This window comes from Hyposmocoma kahamanoa, unplaced genomic scaffold (assembly GCF_003589595.1).
Source record: "Hyposmocoma kahamanoa isolate Upper Pololo Valley unplaced genomic scaffold, ASM358959v1 83, whole genome shotgun sequence".
Classification (NCBI taxonomy): Eukaryota; Metazoa; Arthropoda; class Insecta; order Lepidoptera; family Cosmopterigidae; genus Hyposmocoma; species Hyposmocoma kahamanoa.
Window position 1 is genome coordinate 1,209,252 of NW_020654175.1, and position 23,963 is coordinate 1,233,214.

The 23,963-nt window shown below is 36.4% G+C and overlaps 1 protein-coding gene across 3 annotated transcripts in view; it reads left to right on the forward strand.

The window, feature by feature from the left end:
* The window catches only part of LOC113234306 (CLIP-associating protein-like), a 39,762-nt gene extending 17,509 nt beyond the window's left edge, over positions 1 to 22,253 (forward strand). The window contains exons 9-17 of one of the 3 annotated variants that reach the window (XM_026469604.1): positions 3,458 to 3,566; positions 5,575 to 5,679; positions 8,261 to 8,340; positions 10,186 to 10,330; positions 11,348 to 11,439; positions 11,796 to 12,007; positions 12,353 to 12,499; positions 15,359 to 15,493; positions 16,235 to 22,253. In XM_026469604.1, coding sequence (XP_026325389.1) covers positions 3,458 to 3,566; positions 5,575 to 5,679; positions 8,261 to 8,340; positions 10,186 to 10,330; positions 11,348 to 11,439; positions 11,796 to 12,007; positions 12,353 to 12,499; positions 15,359 to 15,493; positions 16,235 to 16,297 — 1,088 coding nt within the window. In that variant the 3' untranslated portion in view covers positions 16,298 to 22,253. The remainder of the gene's footprint in view (positions 1 to 3,457; positions 3,567 to 5,574; positions 5,680 to 8,260; positions 8,341 to 10,185; positions 10,331 to 11,347; positions 11,440 to 11,795; positions 12,008 to 12,352; positions 12,500 to 15,358; positions 15,494 to 16,234) is intronic. The other 2 variants (XM_026469605.1, XM_026469606.1) reach the window with 2 other exon arrangements.
* Positions 22,254 to 23,963: the final 1,710 nt, after the last annotated feature.

A 23,963-nucleotide genomic window follows, 5' to 3' on the forward strand; every position in this document is an offset into this window, starting at 1 on the left:
TTGCTTCTGTATTGCATCAGCTCGGTTTTCATTTACTCGCTCTTAGTTTCGTTGTACGTAAAGAAGACATAGACAAAGGAACAACGAAAAACTTTGCTTCTCTATCACCGACTAAGTAGTATAAAACTCCCAAATTGTTTTATCAAATACTTAAAGTGTTTTTATTGAACATTGTCAAGTTTTACCGTACCTAACATCACTAATGGACATGACTTAGTGACGATTGTACTGTGTAATTTTTTTTATTTACGCCAAAATTAGGGTGACACCTCACTTATCGATACGGAGCATTGAATTGATCTTAAAAAGTTTTATGTCCGTATAATAGAGCGAATAAGATATCATGCGTCACTTTCGGAGATATGGCGTAGACAAAATCATAGTATAATAATACTATTTTTTTCTTCTTAACGAGTCTATACTAGCTCAAGTGGCTTTGGTCGAGTCCGCATAACAGTGGAAGTGTTGAATAATAACAACACACACAAGGGTAACCCTGTGTCGCGGGTGCCGTGGATACACACATAGACAACGACAAATTACACCCAAACTCACGAGAGAAATAAATGTACCGGGAATCGAACTTGTGGCAGTCCAGCAAGGTAACCGTTCGGCCACGGAGGCAGTAAAATAAATCACTTTGGAAAAATATATAGTAAAATTGAGGTTATACCTATATTATTCCTAAAAATAGTCACAAAAACACAAACTTACCTTACTTACTTTTTAGAAAAAAAACCCCAAACTTACCTTGAAATTTTACAAAAACACCCCTGTACTCAATAGGTACTTTACCTATGATTTTTTTTATATCAATTGAACTAAGTAGGACACGTATAGTATACGATATACATTTTTCAAATGGCCATAAAAAAATAAATTCTGAAATAAAGCCAGTGTCCCTGCAGCTTAACCCAAGACTTAAAATTAGAAAATAAATTCCACTGTTTAAGAAAACGATATCCTGAAATACACAAAGGCGGCAAAGAAAAATCGAACTACTTTTGGAATCATGAAAATAAGGCTCCGGGGCGTCAGAAATCGACGCTATGCCACTGGCGTAACTTCCGACTGTGCGGCGCGTCAATATTTACACTTCACTCGTAGGGTTGTCACATTACTATTTTAGGATTATTATTTAAGGTATTCATCGCAGTAGTGTCGTGCGTGAAATAATTGAAACGCAGAACATACGTATTGTTATTTTAATACCAGCATCGAGGTTTGCTGTCTCGAATAAAGGAGTATGGAGATTAAATAGAAATGAAATACGAGTTTGTACAAACATATACACGTTGTTTGGAGTTACACTACCGACTTATTATATTTATTATAAAACTTTTTCTGATCAGCTCGTGGCGCAGTGGCTTTGCCCCTCAGATCTTTGCGATTTAAAGCTCTGAGTAGCACTGCAACCGTTACGGACGGGCGTGTCGGTTACCATCAGGCGCACGACTTGTTCGTCCGGTCACTTAGTGTCATAAAAAGGGTCGTCACCTCATTCATTATAGAATTGAAGCGTTCCATCAGTGTTTAAAAAATTATATCAAACATTAGACATGATTATTGTTGTTTATGGTGATTTGAACAAGAGGGACTATAATTCAGAATTGTTCAACATTTCATTTCTATTTCATAATTATACTCTCATAATCCAAATAGCAGTCCGTAATGCTAGTATACAATAATTTTAATACATAAGCACTGCATTTAACAATAATAATTATAATATAGGACGAGAAAACTGTGAAGAACACCTTGTCTTTTTTTTTCACATTATGTTTATAAGCTTTACGTACAAGTAACATAATAATGTGACATCCCTACGTTCCGAGTGAGGTGTAGGCATTTATGCGCTGAACAGGCGGGAGTTGTCCTATCTGTCTTATTATACTATGGTAAAAGAAAGGCGTAAAAATTTATGGTTTCTAAAATGTGTTTGTATCTTAGGAGGCAGTGTTATTAATAAAAATTGCAAGTTTAATCCATTAGTGTAATAAGAGACTGTATGACAAACGACATAAGTCCAATTTTGAAAACTATTGTCTTTAGTTTGTATAAAATGTACGGGCGCCAGTTACAACATTTTAATACCACAAATGTATATGTGAAATGCTATGCCTATTTTCGTTGTTCTTATATTATTTTGTAAGTATTTAAATGTTTTTTACACTTGTATTTTTTATGTAACGTAATCATTAATAAATCAGTGGTTTGGCGTAGAACTTTTTGTTATTTTTCTTAGCTACTTATTTTTTTATGACAGCGGAAAATGGCAGATTGTTTGCTTTAATATCAGTTTTAAAATTTTAATTAAATATCATTAAATTTCTGCAGGGAATTGTCAGGTACACTCGGCCGCTTTGTGTTATACAATCTGTCAATATTCTGCAAAGTATTTCGTGTTCACTTGTTAGTGAGTCCATATTCATTTGTAGAATTGAAAATGGTTGTATAATATGATGCGAGCCAAAATCTCAGGCCAAGTTAGTTAGTTCCATACCGAACTCTAGTCTGACTATGTAGGGCAGTTCGCACCTTAGGTAATGCGCGGTGAGATCTCCAACCTTGCAGAATCTATTCGATGTCACGTAAAGTTTAGTTACCTGGTTATCACTGTGAAGGGGAATTTCGTAATTTGACCAGCATTTCGAAAAAGATTCCCAAAAATGTGTTCCTAGTTATGACAATACCCCAAGCCCTCGTCAAATGTGACCTTTACCTAATAATGTCTATCATAACTATATGAAACATAACTAATAGTACGTGCGTAGATTGCGCAAGCAATGTTTTGGCAATTTTCAGATTCAGATTCAAGTTTTTGGAAATCTGTGTTAATAAAAATGGAAGTAAATTTTACACTGCTACTCCGCGAACGCGGTGATGGTTCAATCGTGCGAAATAGCTACGCTCGTGTTGAATATTTTTCCATGTATAGTTGAATTAACATGAATGTTGGTTACGCTTATGCAATAAAGTGCCAAAGTTGATATATAATTATATACACTGTCTTTCACTTTAATTCAATCAAATCCGCCTATTCTTGTTAAAGTGTGTGTGAATAAAATTGGTTTTGTTGCTAGTACGCCAACTGTCAAAATAATATAAAGATAAAGAAGGCAATGACGCAATTAGTAATAATTAGAACGTCGTAACGTTCACAATTCAGACATGTTTGGCAAAATTTTACTTTCTTTCCCAATCTATCGATAAAACTGTCGATAATAACTACATGACTATTTAAAATTTTATGAAACTGGCAACCCTACGAATGTCATTTTACTACCTTTTCAAAAAAGACAAATAATACTTGATTTTCCCGCTTTCCCTCCTCGCGGTGTAGCAAGGTAACAATATGGTTTTATCTTTTTTCTTAAATGTCCACGAACGTAGGTCGATTTGAGACGCCTCTAAAGAGACCAGTGCGTTGAGATACAGTACTATCGTTCTGTTCCAGCGGAGTGCGGCAACCACATGTCCAGCAAGGACTCTGGGATCAGCCAGATGTCTGACGTCACGTTATCCAACCGAGGACAGAACGGGATACCCAATGGACATTATAATGCGTAAGTGCAACTTTGTACCTTATTTTTTATAGTCAGTAGTACAAATGTACTATAATGCTAATTCTCAAAATCTATGAAATTTAGATAGAGATTTCTCACGGATGGCGTTACGGCAAAAAAATCGTTAAAAACCATTAACCTACCAACAAATGGACATCGGCTCTAATACAAAAACCACGAAAAAGAATGTCCGAAGTTAACCGAAACTAACGTTGTGATATGTAACGAAATATAAAAAAACGAAAACATTTTATTTAAATTGTAACATCATTGCAGTACTGCCTAATTTTGCTTGCAGCAATTTAAGGGCCCAAAAACACCATATTCAGCTTCTACTGGAAACTTAACAAAATGCACCATATTTAGCTTCGACTGAAAACTACTTGAACACAAAAGTAATGGAGCTGCCTTCATTGTAAATATTAATTAATTTATATATATATATTATTATGTTGAATTTTGTACAAGTTCACTTGAAGAAATAATAAAGAGTTGGGCAGATATATACATGCAATTATTACTGCAAATGTGAAAATAAGCTTGTATTATAAGCAATGTACCGATTTTCCAACTAAACGTAAACTCAAATATCCGTAATTCCGAAAACCGATTTATAATAAAACCGTTAACTTTTAAGTAATTTTGATGCTTTTCACAAAGACAAAATTAACTTTTGATTTGTAATATTCCTAAAACAATACGTTTGACATTATGAAAATTCGAGCTAACGTTATTTCGGGCAAATTTATTTTCTGATTTCTGATAGGTATATAATATTTTGTTAGTTATTGCTAACGTTCAATAAAAATCATTTTAAAAATACTACTCTATGGTTTCTTTATTCTAAATATTTCAATCGCTTGTGGTTCGAACAATTGAAAATGACCAAGAAGTTTATATAAGTTTCTTGAAATTGATGTAATGGGTCTCTTTCCATCTTTTGCGCGTGCAATGTGTAGAAAAAGGACAGTTAGCTATTTGATTATTTTGTTTGCTTTTGTAATTTATATTTTCGATTTTCATTTATGTATAAATTAAATACTGTACAACTGCACAAAATAACCTTTTAAATGATAACTATGATAACACAATAATTTGTTTAGTGAAAATATGATACAAAATCCTGTTTTTATACTTTACTGCAGTAATTTTTGCAAATTATTATTATATAGTACTGCATGATTGACAACTGCGCTGTCAGCCGAACAAACGAAGGCTGTTGCGCGATTGGCGCTCTGTATGCGATTTTAACGCGGACAAAGTGCGGACAATTTTATCGCGAACCCATTCAACAGTCCATTTGTTGGTAGGTCAATGTTAAAAACCAAAAAAAATGAGCAACAAGCACATAGACAAATTCGTGAGGACCGCTAGTTCGTTCCGTGGCTTAGTTGGCATAGCGTCTGGCACGGTTTGATGGGAGACTTTGATTAGAATCCAGCCGGATTGAAGCCATTTTTTCAGTGTTCGACGTTTGTAGATAGACAAAATCTTTATTCACCACCTTTACAATCACAACTCAGACACATGATACAGACATTAACTTAGACGTAAGACAGTAATATATTCCACTAGTATCTGTCTTGGAAGCCATGGCAATGAAAAGGCGCTGATTCAGCATAACGCTGGTATTCTGCCAGGAGGACCCTATAGGACAGAGACGCCCCTCATAAAAAAAAAAACGAAACAGAACCCATTTATTTCAATTCAATCCAATTTAATTTGTATTAATTATTATTACAAACTAGTGGAATAATATCACAAAAACTATTGAATGTCGTGGTGGTCTAACATCAACAACAGAATTTTTGCTTAAAAAATATAAATAATCTTATCAGCTTGATGCCCTATTGCTCGACTCAAGCTATAAGGAGATTCAGACGTTGCAATCTCCCTCCTTGCCTCAGTGGTCGCCTCTTTTTGGTTGTAATCGAATACGTAAGTTTTCGGTATGAAATGAGCCATTGTTCCTGACTGACACAGTGATTATAAACGGCACTTATTGCAGTGAGGTGGCGCGCGCAGCTTCAGCAGACAGCTCCGAAGAGGCCAACAGCACGAAGGAATCTTCGCCTGTGCCTGCGCACAACAGGCTCGATTTCGGACAACACCCGTGAGTATCTTACACGAAATATAATTCATCAGTTGCATTAACTGTATATATTTTTATCTTCCTTAGATCCTTACATAATTATCGCAAACGACTAATCGTCGGTGTTTCGTAGAAAAGGCGAAAGCGCCATTCCGAAAAATTTTCAGTGATAAATGTTTTAGATTTTAACGAATTATAAAAGACTATTTCGTCGGTTAAAAGGTAAAACTCACTAATAGCCTAATTGGCCAAAGGGAGATAATTAAGATTTTGTATTTTTTCATTATGAAAAATCACTAAAGGACTGGTATGTATTAAAACATGAAGGACACCACAGACTTACTGAATTTTTCTTGTCATAGATGTTCTTCCCAATAAAGCAAAATTGAAAAAATCTAGTTTTTGAACAAAATGTCACTTAATGAGTTTTACCTTTTAACCGACGATTTCATGACACTGGTAACACAATCGGGATCAAAATCATTTATTGCGCCTCCAATAATTCAATCATTTTGTCTTGTATAGACATTGACTTACAAATAAATGGACGACGGGTCTAATACAAAAACCACGAAAAAAATGTCCCAAGTCAACCTATTTAAACGTAGTGACATGTAAAGGAATATGAAAAAGCTAAAACGTTGAATTTAAATTGTAATGTCATCGCAGTACTGTCTAATTTTGCTTGCTTCGCTGTCAGTCGAACAAACAAAGACTAAAGCGTGAATGACGCTCTGTATACGATTTTAACGCCCTATAAGTTCGGACACTTTTTAGCACGGACCCGACGTCCATATAATTGTAAGTCAATGTGTATAGATGTCAATGCGACTCCTCCTACGTAAAGAATCGTGTGTCGACATTGCCAAGTTTACAGGGTGGCGTTTTAAAGTTCTGATTTCACTGAAATGAGCCTAACACGTGACTTTAGCATTTCTCAGTTTTATTCGGCAACGCTCGTTACTCACATAGAGTATTATAAATCCTAGATATCGGTTAGATGATCTATGAGATGATCACTCTTTCAGTGAATTCAAAAGTTTAAAACGCTCCCCTGTAAACTTGGCAATTTCGACTTACGATATATTACGTAGGAGGTGTCGATTTGTGGTTTTAAAAATATGTACGTGCTGTTCTAAAATTCAATTTGTTTGTTTGTTAAATTAGAAAAAGTTATTCCTAGAGTTTCTTACTCATGGTTTTCAGGGGAATCTGCCTTACGAAATAATAGGAGTGTTTAACCAATGTGACGATTTCAAGTGTAAAACCCAATAACAAAAGATCTCTAACAATGTAAGGCCTGCTGACTCGATATGAATACTTCGTTTCAATCCATTTTGAACAAAATGTAAACAAACAAGCCACTGACACCGACTATAGACGGTTTAGTGATGGCCAATGGTAATGCCAACTACAAATCGATTAATTAATTGGAATCGATTTGTTCAATTGAGTCTTAACTGTTTGCCCTACATAACCTATACAAGCATATTTAAATTTTCCGAAATCTTAATTTTAATTTCTCCTTCAAATCGTTACTTTTAGATACTCGAATTTTCGATTTACAAATCGATTACAAAAACTTAAATGGAATGAACCGAATGTTTTTTTTTCGTACAGCACTATGCAACCATGGACAAGTCATAGATGTATAGATGAAAAATAACCTCGCTTTTGGACTACTACCATTTTTCAAATACGATTTTACGATGCTATTCAAATGAACATTGTTGGTAAAAGTGATGAGATATCAAGTCGAAATCTTCAAAATATACGTGAAAGTGTTACTCATTCGATTTGTTAAGTGATTGCTTTAGAATTGTAACTAAACAGGTTTGGACACTTTTTGTTCAAAATGGATTGAAACAGACTTTAGTTCAGTTTCTTCTTATCGTATCAATGCGTAATGCTGGCCATGGTGGTGTAATGATTTCCCAATCGGCGTAAGGTACTCGCCAATTGTTGCCCAAGGAGCGTCAGAGGCACAGGAATACACCACCGATGTAGCTCTGTTGGTAGAGCGGTGGCCCTAGTTTGGCTCACAAAAGCAGACTCGAATCCTGTCCAATGGAAGAAATTTTTCTTTCGATGTTTGTATTAATAATTATAACAAACTATAGTCTGTCTTTTTTGAAGACTGATTAAAACGACATTTGTAGGGTTGCTAGTTTTCATACATTTTAAATAGTAATGTAGTTGTTGTTGATAGTTTTATGGATAGATTGTGAAAGAAGACATAATGTTGCCAAAAAGTGTGATTGTTACGACGTTCTCATCATCATCATCTATATATCGGAACGGCAACAAGGCTGTCATTTATCTGCTGCATTTTTTTACATGGACCATTAGAATTATTTTAAAATCAACTACGATGCAGTAAAAACATTTCCGAAAATCTAGAAATCGCAAAAATAATTAAGTATTATTTGGTGGTTTTAACAACTGTATGTCGCTCCATATAACTATGTCTATACATGTATCTATATACGTAGAACACCTTTTTCGGAACATTGCTTATGAAATAAGAGATATCTATGTGTCCTTATGACACCTTAGCCTCTGACCGGATGATTGGAATTGACTGCGGTTTTGTTGCCTACAGTGACTACACCTCCGCGCATCTTGGACGAGACAAAATTAAGCCCTATGAGACTGATGAAGACGGATTTATAATAACTAAATGTGAGTATTTTTAAACTTATCATTGTGTCGCGAGGTCAGTTAATAGCGGATGGTTTGACCAATCAAACTTCAAGTTCTAAACCTTAACTTTGATGTTTATTTATTATTGATAAGTTAGACTGTTTATAACGTTTTAACCCAAAAAAATAACTCTGATTTTTAGATAGAATCATTTATTTCATATAACCAATGTTACAATCTTGTAGTTTAACCGACTTCAAAAAATGAGGAGGTTCTCAATTGGACTGGTTTTTTTTTGTGTATGTCATGCGATTACTCCGGTATTCGTGAATGATTTTGATGTTTTTTTTTATTGGAAAGAGGGTACCTCAGTAGTGGTGCCATTTAAATTTGAAGAAAACATTCCACCTCCAGACAAAGGTATAAAATCCGGTGTCGCGCACTTTCCGGTAATCGATTTCAATAAAAGATGTAATTCCACGAATTTTAAAAGTCGCTTTTTTTATAATTTAATGTACAATATGAATAACGAGCTTGACTACGTAATATATAAATAATGAAGGTTAATAGAGAGGTGGTCGATCAGAGTAGCTTCAGAATCCGAGTATTAAAGAAAGAGAATCAAAACTCGAAGAGGAACTCATGCGACTCATCCGAAGAACAAAGTCCGATGTGATTATTAGCAAAAAGAGAATAAGCACGTTCCGAGAATAAATTCGTTGTTCAAACTAAGACCTGTGTAAAGGTATTTTGAGAATTTATATATCTTATTTCGTTTCGGAAATATAAAATCGAACAACAGTCGATCCGACATCCACAGCGTAGAAGAACGAACGAAATGTACTATGTCCTGAGAACAAGTAGTCTTGCACATAGATCTTTGTTCAAAGTCAAAGTCAAAGTCAAAGTATGTCAGATGAGAGAGATGATCAAAAATGTCAAAGATGCTGTAGAAATAATACTCGACCGATACCACGGAGTAACTTTATTTATTGTTCTTCGCTTAACTCTGTTCAGGGGCAGTTTCCGATTCGCAGCGAGTAAGTGGTGGAATGACCTGCCACTTCCGTTAAAAAATGCCAAAACGCTATATTCTTTCAAAAACATATGTATCCAATGGCTCCTGTCTGTGCAGAAATCGAGTAGCTTTGAAGGTGAAGCCTGAAAACCAGCAATGCTGAGTCTTCGTCCCCTTTATCCACATTACGGTTTTTTTGTTTTAATTGTTCGGTTATGTTTGTTTGTGTGTTTTGTGGATAAATAAATGTCTTTTTATTTATTTATTATACTATAATAACGCTCACACTCAACATATACTTAAAATTATAATTGATTAATTTGGCATATGCCCAATGTAAGGCGCGACGTTGCACATTGGCAGTTGCATAATAATGTACATTGACCCATACAAGATGCAAACAATGGAATGTACATTTAGAAATAGTATTAATTACTGCCCTCCTTGTCATAAAAATATATACGCTTTTGCGTATACAGTACATATAATACAGTTTGGTAGCTTTCGTAATATTAGCACCTAAAGTTTTTTATTTATTAGCTTATAGGAGGTTGTACATCTGGTCTTGCTGATTCCAGATATAATGTGTACAACTCAATTTGACTAAAAATGTCGATTGCGTTTTTTTATAACATCAACTGACGTGGCGAACAAGTCACGCCCTGATGGTAACAGTTACAGTGCTACTCATCAAAGCTTTGAATCACAAAGATCCAAGGGGCACTACCACTGCACCCGTCACCGTGAGACATAAGTTGACAAGTCTCACGTGCCTGTAATTTCACCAAAATTTGTTAGTGGCAAAGACGGCAGATTAGATTAAGTATATAAGTAAATATTTGTGTAAGAAACCTGTCCGTCCTCAGCCGGTCTGAAAGAGCAAGAGGTGCTGGAGGCCCTGTGCAAGCTGGACGTGGCGCAGGCGCCGGCGGAGCAGTGGGAACGGCTGCTGCTGGCCACGCACGAGATCCTCAAGTACGGCGACTGCCGCAAGCCCTGCGAGTACTTCAAGTGAGTCGCCTGACCTTGTACTTCACATAGCATGGGTACGGTGACGTTTGAGATTTGAAGTTTCTAGGGATGTAGTGACGTATAGAGAATCGATTTAGGGACAATAATAAATAAAATAAAAAGGATTCGTTTATTATGTTATTAAATAAACTACACAACAAATTAAAAAATCAACAATATCAAATAACAAAATGTCGACAACAAAGTATAAAATCGACGACAACGAAACGAAATTGGAATAATTACTCTAAAAACGTTACGCTCCTATCGACGCAAGATACACAATATCTGATTAGATTTATCGATTCCTATGGTGTCAATCTCTATAGAAAAACATTCCGTTTTACGCAATCAACTACTTGGGGTAATTTATTTTTATGTACTCTATAAACTGTAATCTTTACTAAAAATTAAAACTCCGACAAATATTGTTTGTTTTTTTGACATAATACAACAAATTTAGTATTTCTTTTTGTAACCTGATTGTGAGTTTGCATGTAACGTAAAAATTGAAATTTATCAGCTTCAGATTTAGATTGAAATGTACATGCTATCAGCATCATCTGCATCAGCACTGTTAGCTTCTTTGTCATTATCACCATTTTAGTACCAGTAAAGCTCCTTGTGAGAGTTCGTCCGGGGAAGTACTATCACCATACTTGTTTCTTCCGCCAAGGAGGTTTACTGTAATGAAAAGTTAGTTATCCACTGCATTTTTTTTTGACATGAGTTACTTTAAAATACAACTTTGACTTTTCGTCGTCCAACGAGATAAGACAAAACTACTGGGTGAGTACTTTTAAATAAAATATGTTGTACAACTCTAGCTATATTTATACATGTATCTATGTGTGTGGAACACCTTTTTCCGACCATTGTTACGACAAGTCAGGCAGAAATATTAACACAATTGTAATGTAACCTCAGTGCAGTGTCAACTATTGTTTCCACTGAACTCCGTCTTAAATCCAGTGTCCAACTGGGTGCACATTGTCATGATTTTGTTTTTGTTCCCAGAAACATAGTACGAGTGGCTCTTGCCGCGTTGTCAATAGACGAGAATTCCGGTGATAAGGAGAATTCGGAGAGCGCTTCAAACGCGTCTTCTGGTACGTCTAGTTTTATTATAAATATGCCAGACTATCACGTCAATCTCTGCGCTAACTGTAACCTAAGACCAAAACATAATTCAAACAGTTACCCCATCGTCTTGCGCCTAATCCTTCGCCGGTCAACTATGTCGTCAAAATTATTGGAAATAGTAAAAGGCACCAGTTGTTTCCATGTCTTCAGGACGTAACGAAAAGGTATTTGAGGAAAGAGCGTCCACAATCGTAAAAAAAGTTTTGTTAGGAACTTTGTAACAAAAAGTCTACAACCCGTACAAATCTGGCTGCGGCACAAAATGTAAGGAAAACCCTTTTATCTGTGCATTATTTTGTACATGTTCATGTTTTGCGTTCAGGTTGGGCCACGGCGAACGAGCGCGCGGCGGCGGAAGCGGTGAAAGTCCTCATCTGGCTCTGCAGAAGACCAGAAACGCGGCCTCAATGGCTGGACTACTTCGACCTGATACTGCTGAAGCTGATCAACGCGTACGGCGCCTTGAACAAGGAGGTGATGCGCGCCGTGGACGCCGGCATGGCGCACGTTGCGCACGCGCTGCCCGCGCACCAGGTGAGCGCTGGGGACTTCTGGAAGTGTTTTGGCCTTTCTTTACGGCTTTTCGAGCCTTCCGTGAGTTTATTCTGCGAAAATATTAGTGCTGTCTTATCTACATTTCTAATACAAATCTTTGAAGAAGGAACTTTGGATTTTAGAGGTTGGAAGTACTTCTAATCGGTACTAGAATAATTTATAAGCAGAATCCGGTATCGTCATTTGAAAGTTTACCCGACTCCGTGGCCGAACGGTGCCCACGGTTCGATTCCCGGGCCGGGAGGAATATTTGTATGGTGGGTGTAATTGCGGTCGCCAACGAAGCAAGGCAAGGGGCGATCAGTGGAGCCGGTCTGGCCGCAGGTGCTGGCGCTGCTGAAGCCGGTGATCCGCACGCGCGGCTACCCCACGTCGCTGTGCGCGCTGAAGCTGGCCACCGAAGTGGCCAAGGCGCGCAGCCACGAGCTCAGCGACGACGTGGTCGAGCAGCTCATGGAGGGCGTCGCGCAGGTACGCCGTCGCTTTTTCCAACAATATTCATTCCAACAACATGAAAAATCTTACTTCGAAAGTGAGCTTATTTTTCAAATATACAAGTTTGAAGCGAAACGCGACCTAATGACAAAATACTTTTTTGATGTATTATAAAAAACCGTAACCCAGTTTTGGAATATTTAAATTGTTTAATGATATTCGAACACCTTAATTTTAAATGTTTTTAAAAGATAATTTTGTGCTCTGTCTTTTGCTATTTAAAACGGATCTTTGTCACTTAACCGCGTTTTTGTTAGTGGACGGCAGAAATACCGGGGTAATACGAAAGGAAACATCGTGATGTGTCCGATAGTCCACTGTATTGTTCAGGTATTACCCGGCACTTCACCTATTGCTAACGTCCACAGTAGAAGTTAATTTTATATGCCTCGCTGGCGTGGCGCACGGTTGCATAATGTTGTGCGAAAAAACCATTCGGTTCATTTAATTAAAATTTTTGTAATCGATTAACAAATCGAATATTTCAATCACAATCGAGCAAGTATCTAGTATAAAGAATTGGAGGAGGATTTAATACTGAGTGCCCAGCAGTGGGTGTTAACGGGCTGAGATAATGATGATAATTTATAGGTCGTGTTAAAAAAACCACCGACCAACCGACGTCTTCTTGCATACCATGCCAGACGCTATACCAACTAAGCCACGGAACGAACCAACGGACCTCACGAATTTTTGTATGTGCTTGCGTCGTGTCTTTGTATTTGGTTTTTCAACGAACACTCAGAAAAAATTCCTTTGATAGTAGATTCGATAGTAGCTGTAAAGGTACTAACTGGGTGATAATTCTTTCATAGATTTCTCATAGATGGCGCTACGACTAAAAAGTCGTTGAAAAACCAAATACAAAGACACGACCCAAGCACATAGAAAAATTCGTTGGGTCCGTTGGTTGGCTTAACAAAAAATTACCATATTTTTTGTCAAGTTACCAACAACGAAATTGCAAAAATAACTTATTCTAACTGATTTAATTAAACAAATCTATTCATTCAATTAATTTATTGATGTGTAGTTGGCAACACAACTGGCCATCACTAAATGTCTGTAGTTGGGTCAATGACTTATTTCTTTAGTATTTCTGTAGAATGGGTTAAAACGAACTATAGATGACAAAATAATAATCATTTGTGTAAATACAATGTCAAAGATTAGACGATGAAGTCACGAATTCGTCGCCTTGCTATCTCAAACTCGTATCTTAAAGCACAAAGTTACAGAAATGCAAAAAATGGATTGTATATACAAATTTTGCCGACTGATTTCACATCATATGTCTTTCATATTCACACACTAGCTTTTAACTATTCTTAAAGTAATGCATCCAAGTTAACACCCTCGATATCATTGACTTACAAATAAATGGACGACGGGTCTAATACAAAAACCACGAAAAAAATGTCCCAAGTCAACCTACTCGAAATTTAAATTGTAATGTCATCGCAGTATCGCGCTGTCAGTAGAACAAATGAAGACTAAAGCGGAGTGTCGCGCTCTGTATACGATTTTAGCGCCTTACAAGTGCGGACACTTTTTAGCGCGGACCCGACGTCCATATAATTGTAAGTCAATGCTCGATATAGTTATTTTTGATACAAGTGCGGAAAGTTAGTTATTATTCACGAGTTCGATTCGAGGCTTCTTGGCCCGAGCCAGAGGCGAGGATCAAAACTCGAGACAAGTGAAAATGACAAATCCGCACGTGCATCAAACGACGTTTTTTAATACATTTGCGAAAAAACTACATTGAAAGTAAAATAAAACAGTAATTAAAAAAAACTCATTTTCTGCTAGTAAATTAAAATAATGAAATACAACCACTGCAACCATTAGTTAAAAGTCTATGGAAATCTAGTTCTAACGTGCTGTTTTTGTTTATTTTCTGTAATATCGGTCTGTAACCACTTTTCTTATTATGAAGTCCTGGTACTTTTGATTAAACTTCTTTAGGAACCCGTGCACGGTAGTGAGATACAATTTATCTGTAATACATAGAACAAATTTATACATAAAAATCTCGCCTGTCACCCATTCAGGGGTAGGCGGAGACTGTGGACCTCCACTCGATACGTTCATTATATAGTATTTGTAAATAAATATACGTTTTAATGACGAATGACTTACGTCACAAAGCACATAAATATACAACTTTTTTAGTTCTGTGCTTAAGATTTGAAACAACAGTAAATTTAAAAAAAAATGGAAAAGTAAAAAGCACTACTGCGAAAATTCCAACTTTCGGCACGATTTGTAGTACGAAAAATACCACGTTTTGAGCAACTGTATTAAAAAGACATTTAAAATGAATAGAAAATTTCGACGTCTCTTGAATAATCACTCTTTAGACGATACGAGTTTAAGAAAGTAAGGCATCGATTTGTCATTTCAAATTCGAAACTGTTTAAAAGCAATGCACGTGAATACACGCGTGTATTTTATTGTGTATTGTTTTTGCCAAATCGACCAGCTCGACTTCTTGTCAGTAAAATGGATTTTTCAAACATAGATAATGATGCATTTTTTGTTTTTATCCCAATCGGTCCCATGACTCCGTTATGCCAATTTCACTATTCATTTTCGGATTTCTGAGCCATCCATGATCAGTTAAAAAATAACTCTGAACACAACATTCCCGTTATTACCAGCTTTATTTTTATTATCACAAAGCGGAAAATGTTTAAGCTTCGCTCTTACAACATCTCAGTAGGTGTCACTATTTTCAATCTTGAAACAATGAAGCTAGTAAACAATTATAAACATAGAAATGCAAGAATAGTGTTGGTTCTACGATGACGATAATGTTCCCTCGTCCGGCAGCTGGCTGACCACCAGAACTCTGCTGTGCGCAAGGCGGCCGTGTTCTGCATGGTGGCGTTTACATTCGCGCTGGGCGAAGAGAGGATGCAGCCGCACCTCAAGCATCTCAGCGTCAGCAAATACCGGCTTCTGCACGTACGTATATTTTTTTATTTAAGATTTATATGTAGTGAAACAAAATGTTATACATTTGAAATAATAGTAGTTTATGTGATTGTTAAATAATGGAAGGCATTAAAATACGAATGTGGGTTTATGAAACGAGAAGGCAGGCGAATTTTTTAATGCCTAATTATGTACAGTTACATACACTGTTTTATTATCTACACACATATTATAAGCTCTCTGTGGTGTATTCAGGAACAGCATTTTTCACACAACCGTAATTTTTATTTTTAGTTAATAGACAAACTAGAATCGGCCCCAACTATCATATCGTTCGATATCAAGTAACGTGTGAAATTGTGAAAATAGTTTGCTGTTGATATTTCATTTCGAATAAAACTTCATCTCGACTGGTATTAGAATTGAGGTCCATCAAATTGTTTTGCTTTTCAGAGATGTTCGAAATTTGAATGTAATAGTAACATCGAATTCGATGTTTTTAATAATCAACAATAACATTTTCCCAGATAAGAAATTTGTTCTAACAAAATAGTTTACCTTTATGTTGGTCGTAATTTGCGGTTTTTGAACGCGTTATAGAGAGTTTATGACATGTGTGTAGATGAAATAATGAAATCGTACGTTACGGCATCACGGGATTTAAAAGAAGGAATATATTTGCAAAGCGCGGCCGCATCAAAAAGTAAAAGCGCCCGAAACCCTCTCGCCGGTTAGATCAGCCATGTGTTGCACTGTTGCACTGTTGCGCAGGTGTACATCAGCAAGCAGCGCGAGGAGGCCATGCGCGCGGGCGCGGCGCCCGCGCACTCGTAGCGGCGGCGCCGGCGCGCGCGCACCGTCACCCGCGGCACGCAGACCGGGGCCTAGGCGGCCCGTGCCCGAGCCCACTGATTCTCTGGTCGCGACGAAGGGGGCGAGAGGTTTGGTTTTCTTTACGTCTTTACTATTGCGTACGGTGACTTTGACACGGTTATTCGTCTGCGAACCTTCAAATCCTCGAACGAAACAAACAAGGAAACACTTTTTTCTGAGGTCCACGAGTCGACATTTTTCGGTTTAAAGGTTTTTTTTTGTATGGAAAGTGGTCTTTGAAGTCTAGTTATTCAGTTACTTGAGCAGGATTTATGGTTTTCAGATCAATAACGATTTTTTAAGTACCCACGTAGCTAACGTTCTGCAGTAACTTGTCAATGTATACATTTATCGAGTTGACGATGTTAAATTCGGACCCTTGTCGTGATACGGCTTTGCTAAAGAAATCCTTTACATAAGAATACCAGCGCCTCGTTCAGGGTTCAATAGTAACTTGTCAACTTGTAATTGTCCACCATCTCGGTTTGTACAGGGTTATTTTTTTTAATGCACCTGTAACCTCAAATGACCAGTGACCGATAACTACGACTCGAGTCCTTTACGGCTTACGAAAATTCCGGCATTAATTTTTTGATATTAATTTTATTAACCATCATGATGGTATTGATTTGTTTTTATATATCTATACTAGACACTCGACCTGTAGCTCAGTTGGAACATCGATGGGGACGGAATCCCGTGTCATTATATGGCCACACCACCCTATATATTTTTTAATATGATATTACCCACTGTAATGTACTGCTAACGTACATGATGTACATGTATTTTTTATGAATGTACTACTATTACATTTTTATTGAATGTCAGAATATTTAACCATCATGATATTCAATATGTTTTGTGAAATTGCTCCACTACTTTGTTATAATTATTAATAATCGATAAATAGCAGTAAAATGCAGTGGTTTTCCTAGCATTCATTCATCATATATTAGGTTTTTCAAGCGCCTTCAAATGTATGTACATAATACACTACGTTTGTACATTGGCTAAATTCAGAAAAATAGCTAAAATTGCATTTGCCAGTATTAATAATGGGTGGCATGGTTACAAAGAATTTTCCGTAGCAACGCCACCGTTGTTTCCTTTCTTTTAATTTAATAGTAGTACCTTCAGAATAAAAAAAGTAGGGCGTCATGGCTATGTAGAATGACACGTAATCCCGTGGTCTCAAATTCGAGTCCAGTTGTGTCGAAAGAATTTGTCTGTGTTCGATCTTTATATTTTAATAACTGCCATGATATACATATATTTTTTTGTTAAAATACTCTACTAGTTTGGTATTATTATTGTCGATCGATATTTGTTGTAGAAATATCTATAAAAAACAAAGAAATATTCCTTCGATCCAGTTGGATTCGAACCAGCGACTGTTTACTAGCCCGGGGCTAACCGCTCTCCCAACTATTCTACGGATCTAATCAGCAGACCGTAAGAATTTCTCTGTATCGGTCTAGTAAGAATCTAGTTGTGTCGCAGGAGTTGTTCTTTGTTCGATTTTCGTTCGTACCGACAATAATATTTTTTAGACTTCAACAAACTTGCATCGGCTTTCTATCGATTTTCAAAAAACATACAAAAATTGTGTTTGTTTTTGAATTGCCTATGGCTTCGGTATATTGGAAAAATAACCCTGTATTGTAGCGAAATATTCATTGTTAAAGAATCTCAAACGTTTGTTAAACCCTATTGAGCTGTTTATCTTAAGTTTACTTAATATTGTTTTTCTTAACTTGTTTCATTCTTATTATGAAGTAATAATAGCAAAAATTATGTAACAAAATCGTGGCATACAGGAAAATGAACAAAATTTAATATATTATATATTTTGTAAATTACAAACAAAACAAATTACTAATAAAATAACTCCTAATAAAAATCTAGTCTCGAATGAAAATGACTGTTAAATTTTGTTTATTTTTTTCCCCCGGAAATGACAAAAGACATTTTATTTTTCTTTATTTAGAAAAAGGGCAAAGAATGGTAACGCGCGCGTCGAAAGATATTTTATAAGGCGTTAGATAAGTGATAGGAGCAATTTTAAATGAAATTCCTTGATTCCATTCATAGAGAACCAATTTTTTAATATAACGTCAAACTTGGCAAGCACAGAACTGATGCACCAATGAAAACTCACTATTCAAATTTGGAACTAAAAGCGCACCAATTGGAGATCCTATATAGAACTACCAATGATATCATACCAACGAAATCTTCAAATTTGGAATAAACCAAACACCAATCAGAGATGGTTTACAATCATAACTATAGGTGCGAATGTCATTCAAAATTGCATCCTAAAGGCAGTAAGCTAAGGTAGTACGCGGTGTATTGTCACGTTCGATGTATGTATGTACAGGTTTTTTACATGTCGCCATTTGGATATTGTATTTTGTAGCTTGATTCGGTGTTAGTGTGATTTTAATAAAATTTTCAAGAACAATAAGTAAAAACAATTAAAACAAAATTAAAAAAAGATGCTTCGCTATATCTTCACGTGAATGGTTTATACAGGTAGCACATAAAACCTGGATCCTACAGTTTGCCATTCGGTACGTCTCTTAACTAACTGAATTGGCGAATATTTCAAGGCAAAGCGTTTTCGGTTCAAGATTTCACATCTTAATTCTATTAGTGAATTAGATTCTGTCAGGTTTCAATATGTATTCATTTTCGCGTAAATAGAAACGCACTGATTTGACACGAGAGTCCGCGCTTTGAAAGGTCGCTTTAAATTATTGAAAGGAAGGAGGGAATCGTATGGAAGACACTGGTTTCAAATCGTTTGGTATAATTTCTTTAGACCTTGTCAGTTCATAATTTAGTAACGGCGTCCATTTTTTTTTCTTTATCTCTTTCTATTTAGGTCAGTCCGTATGCACTTCAGTTTATGGTCTTTGGATCTTCTGTCGTCGTTCTTGTTTAGACTCCAACAACTTCAATGGAAAGTACATGGAACCAATTTTGATCCTAGGGACTCTCAAAACTCGATAATGGAACAACTGATTTTGTTTTCAAAGCAAATCTCCACTGTTTGTTCACTAACGTACGTACATTCGATGATCATTGTGGGGTGGCGAGGTCTCGGGTTCGATTCCCGATAGTACCACTTTTGGAAGTAAACTTTTCTAAATTAATTTTGGTCAGGATGTTCTAGGTAATGCGCCGGAGTGAATTCCATTGTTCTAGGTGGTTGATGTGGTTGTCTGACATATTATTATGTCACGCCTGTCTCCCATTTGAATAATGAACATGGACATTTCCCCCTTCGCTCCTGTCAAATCTTTTTCGCCTCCTCCAATCGCATCTGTCCGTAAATGCCCTATTATTCTTGGTACATTTTTTGAGCTATATACTGGATTTGCCATTAATAGAAATATGTTAAAGTCATACTAACATAACTGTGAGTAGAAAAGAGATAGATGTAATTTAACAATTTACACTTTAAATCGTAATGCAGATACTATATATGGAGATAAGGTAAATTCTTTCACAACGAGCTTTACTGCTGCTAAATTCAGATTAGACTTAGATTCAGACTATGAATCAAGTGAAAGAAATCCAGGCGGATGTTGTCTGCACAATTTTGCACCTAATACAGCCACTTCGCAATTTCTCGGCGTGTCGATCAGTCAGGGCAAGTTGAATTGAATGCTATCATTGTATCTCACCCTACGACTAAATTAACACTGTTGTTAAAAATCTTGTCAAAATTCACCAAACGTTGTGACTAATTTTGTACTGCAAAATCCCGGTAACCAATTCCAGTCTTCGACTACATTCCGATTCTACACATTTTTCATGGTAAAGTCCGTTAAATTCCATCGCCATATCGCATAATGGTAATGATAATACCAATTACATTTATCACCTGCACCATATTGTGTAATGATCGTACCAGTTACATTTGTCTTCTACGCCACATTGCGTAATTATCATACCAATTACACTTGTCTTCTACGCTATGTTGTATAATAATCGTACCAGTTACATGTTGCGCGTGTGTAACCTGAAAAACTAAAAATTCTACGAACAACATGAATATTGATTTCAAAAATATATTGAGCACTACTCAAAAAACTGAGTCCTACAAATATCAGTGTTTAGTAGATGTCCTCGTTATATACATTCGTTTTACGTCGCTCAGTGTGAGTTGACCTTAAGGCTGTTACGGGCAAATATTATTTTGCTTAAAATGTGATTTTGTATGAATGTTCATGTAAAGAATCTTGAACGTATTTGTGTAATGCATTCCATCTAAATGAAAGCAACCGAGGACTTGATTGTGTATTTATTAGTTAAAGTATACAACATCTTGTTAACTGAATTACGCGCAATTTAGTGGCGCGAATTCCGCTGCATTCGCTCCTAGCTTTAGCCGACATTGTATGACGAAATTTTATTGAAGAAAATTTAAGCTACGGTAGAGGCTATATGGGGTAGTTACTAATGTCGTAATAGTCCGTCACGCTCGCTGGTCTTTTGTATTAATAATATTGAAGTGCGGAGGAACTCAATCAATTTATCTCATATTTTTGTGAAACAATGGTCGCTTTTCCCTTATCACAAACTGCTTATCAGACGTAGTTTCAAGAAAGTGATGTAATCAATATCAGGGTTACCATACCTTAAATTTTCTTCATCGATTGCTTTGTAAATTGACATTCGGGTGTTTGCGTATGAATAATTTATTTAACCTTTATTGGTACTGTGGTCCACAAAGATATACGAAACTGTCAACATTTCTTTATTGTTAATTGTACCTTACGAGTACGAGCGATGCCACACGGGCGTTGCATCGTCGCAACTGCGTTGTACTTACTACATATAAATGAATAGAAACAGCGTACGTCAACAGAACAGCTCGTGTGGCACTCAGTCCGTTGAAATCAACGCAGTTGGGACGACGCAACGCGCGTGTGGCATCTCCCTACTTCGTAAATAAATGACAAATATGACAGTTTGTATAGCCTGATGTGTGGATAAGTGTTCGTGCCTTTGTGTCAGACATTTCGTTGCATTGTACAAAAACGTTGTTTTCGTTACGTTGTAAACAAGTTATGATGTTTTATTAAAAAGGTAGCGTAAAAATGGAAGCCGAATTCCTAGTTAAAACAACGTGGCGCGGTAACGGAGTACCTCTACCGTGAGTTTAAAACGTTGAAATTATAGGTTTGTTAAATAAAGTATCACAAGTTTGCACAGCGTAGAGACGCGGACAACAACATCAACTCATTTATAGTTGCCACTGCTGAGCACGGGTCTCCTTTCAGGCGAGGTTTTAGGCCATAGTCCGCCATGCTGGTCTATTGCGGGTTGGGGACTTCAAGTTGTCGTGAACCTTCTTCGACGTGCAGGGTTCATCACAATGTTTTCCTTCAGCAAAAAACCCGTGGTTAATAAATTAATTTCCTAATTCCTCAGAGGTGAATCCGGATTCGAAGCCACGCTCTCGGCTTGAGAAGCCGCATCCTGCCACGGCTCTAGTGGACCTAAGAATCAAAATAGTTTTATTTGATTTGCAATGCAACAATACAATAATAATGGGGCAAATAACTCGGCTGCAGGTGTACACAGCCCTCGCTGAAATTCGAATTATGCACAAACATAATCCCTGTCCATTTTACTGACAAGAAATTTAATATCGTCATCAACACAACTTGACATTCGTTTTCATATTAATAGTCAAGTGGTCAGTGATGGTTTAACGGTTCTTGGAAAAGTAACTGACTTACCCAACTGTAAGCACCATATATTTTTAACCGACTGCAAAAAATGTTTTTGTGTGGTGTTATTCAAATTTAAAGAACATATTCCACCTTTAAGAGTTGCAAATTAAGGGATAATTCCGGTTCGCTCACTGTCCGTTAACCGATTTCAATAAATTTGGCACATAGATTTAATTCACAAATTTTTGATGTCGGTTTTTTGATAAAAAAAGTTTTATTAATTATTTGTTAAAATAAACGGTTTCTTTTTCTTTTTTTTTTTTGACAACTTTCACTACTACTTCTAGCATTTAATAAAAACAGGAAAATAAGTTACAGCTTACCGATAACTTCAGACAAATCAAACACGAACATTAAACAAACGAACAGTCACAAGTTATTCAATAAAATTAAATAGAATGTCCGTGAGTTTACGCTTTAGCGCATCAATATTACAATTAAATATATCAACATCCATCCAAGCCCTTGCTAACTCTACATAGAAATGTATTTTGTCCATAATTAGTCCTCGCTAAGGGAACTGTGATAAGGTGATAGTGTCTCGTAGAACTCGTAGGTACATTAAACGGAATATCACCCAGTAGGTCAAAGCGGTCAACATTACAACAACGTTCATAATGTTTAGAATAATTATCAAACGCTATATCAAAGATTTTTCGACGAATATTTAGATAATAGATTCATATCCTTAGGCAGAGTGGTCGAATGAATTATAAGACTTACTCGTTTCCGTTAACCATAGCTAGTTTCAAAGGTTTGAATTCGCGGTAGCAGTACTCGGCGCCATTAACATGTTTTAACTTGTCACTATATAACAAAACTTGCTTCGAATGGATGTATTTCTAACGTGAGATCTTCCTTCGTATCCAAAGAGATGTTCGTTGAACTTATGAAGATTTCTTAGAAACTATTTTGTGTAAAAATATAATAATTATGCTTGTTTAATAAACATTCTCTGTTAACTAGACGTGTTTCCATACAAATTTTGTATTCATGTTAAATCTTGGAAGGGTTTTGTATGATTAAAAAAAGTGTTGTAGTAAATATCTGTGTGTATATACATTTTATGTAAATGGTTGAGATTTGCTTTTTCATTTTATAACTCATTAAAAAGGAAATGTCTGCGTGTAACATCGTGTATGTACGCTCTTGGAGCTATTTTGAAAAATCGAGAGTGAAATTGGTGTATTAAAAACAATTAAAATTGTTTATTAATTAATAAAGTCGCCTTTTTATGTATTTCAATTTCATTTTTTTGTTTGTATGACGTAGTGTTAGGGTACGCAAAACATTAGGGTTGCTTTTTGTTTGTAATATTAACTCGTATATTTTTTCTTTGCTAAGCACGCGTGTTTGTACACAGCCTTCGAGCAGTTTTGACGTTTCCCGCTATGAGGTTTTTCCCTCCACTGTGATAGCGAGTGATAATTAATTTAAAAAATCTCAAAGGAGACATATTGAATGTGTGACTTGACACAGAGGTCATCCGCGCCCTGCTATGGAACGGATGTTCGATGTCTATACAGTATATTTTACACGCGTTATTAAACTAAAGTTGAGTGACGTGCTTTTTTTATTCCAAAGGCTTAGGCCACAAATTCGCAACTGTGTCGCGTCAAGCGTGGCGTTCAAGGTTGGCGCGCTGATACATCCAACACAAGGCACAATGTACGCGCAAACTTTGAACGCACCGCTGCGCTGTTGCAAATTTGTGGCCTAAGACAGATTGTCGCTCTCGCCATTTTGTGAAATTTCAAAGTAATTTCTTCTATACGCACCACAGTTTCAGACTACAATAACAACTGGCCAGTCTTTATAATGGGAAAGAACGCAAAGCATTGTTACGTATAAATTTTGATTATTATATTTACGTA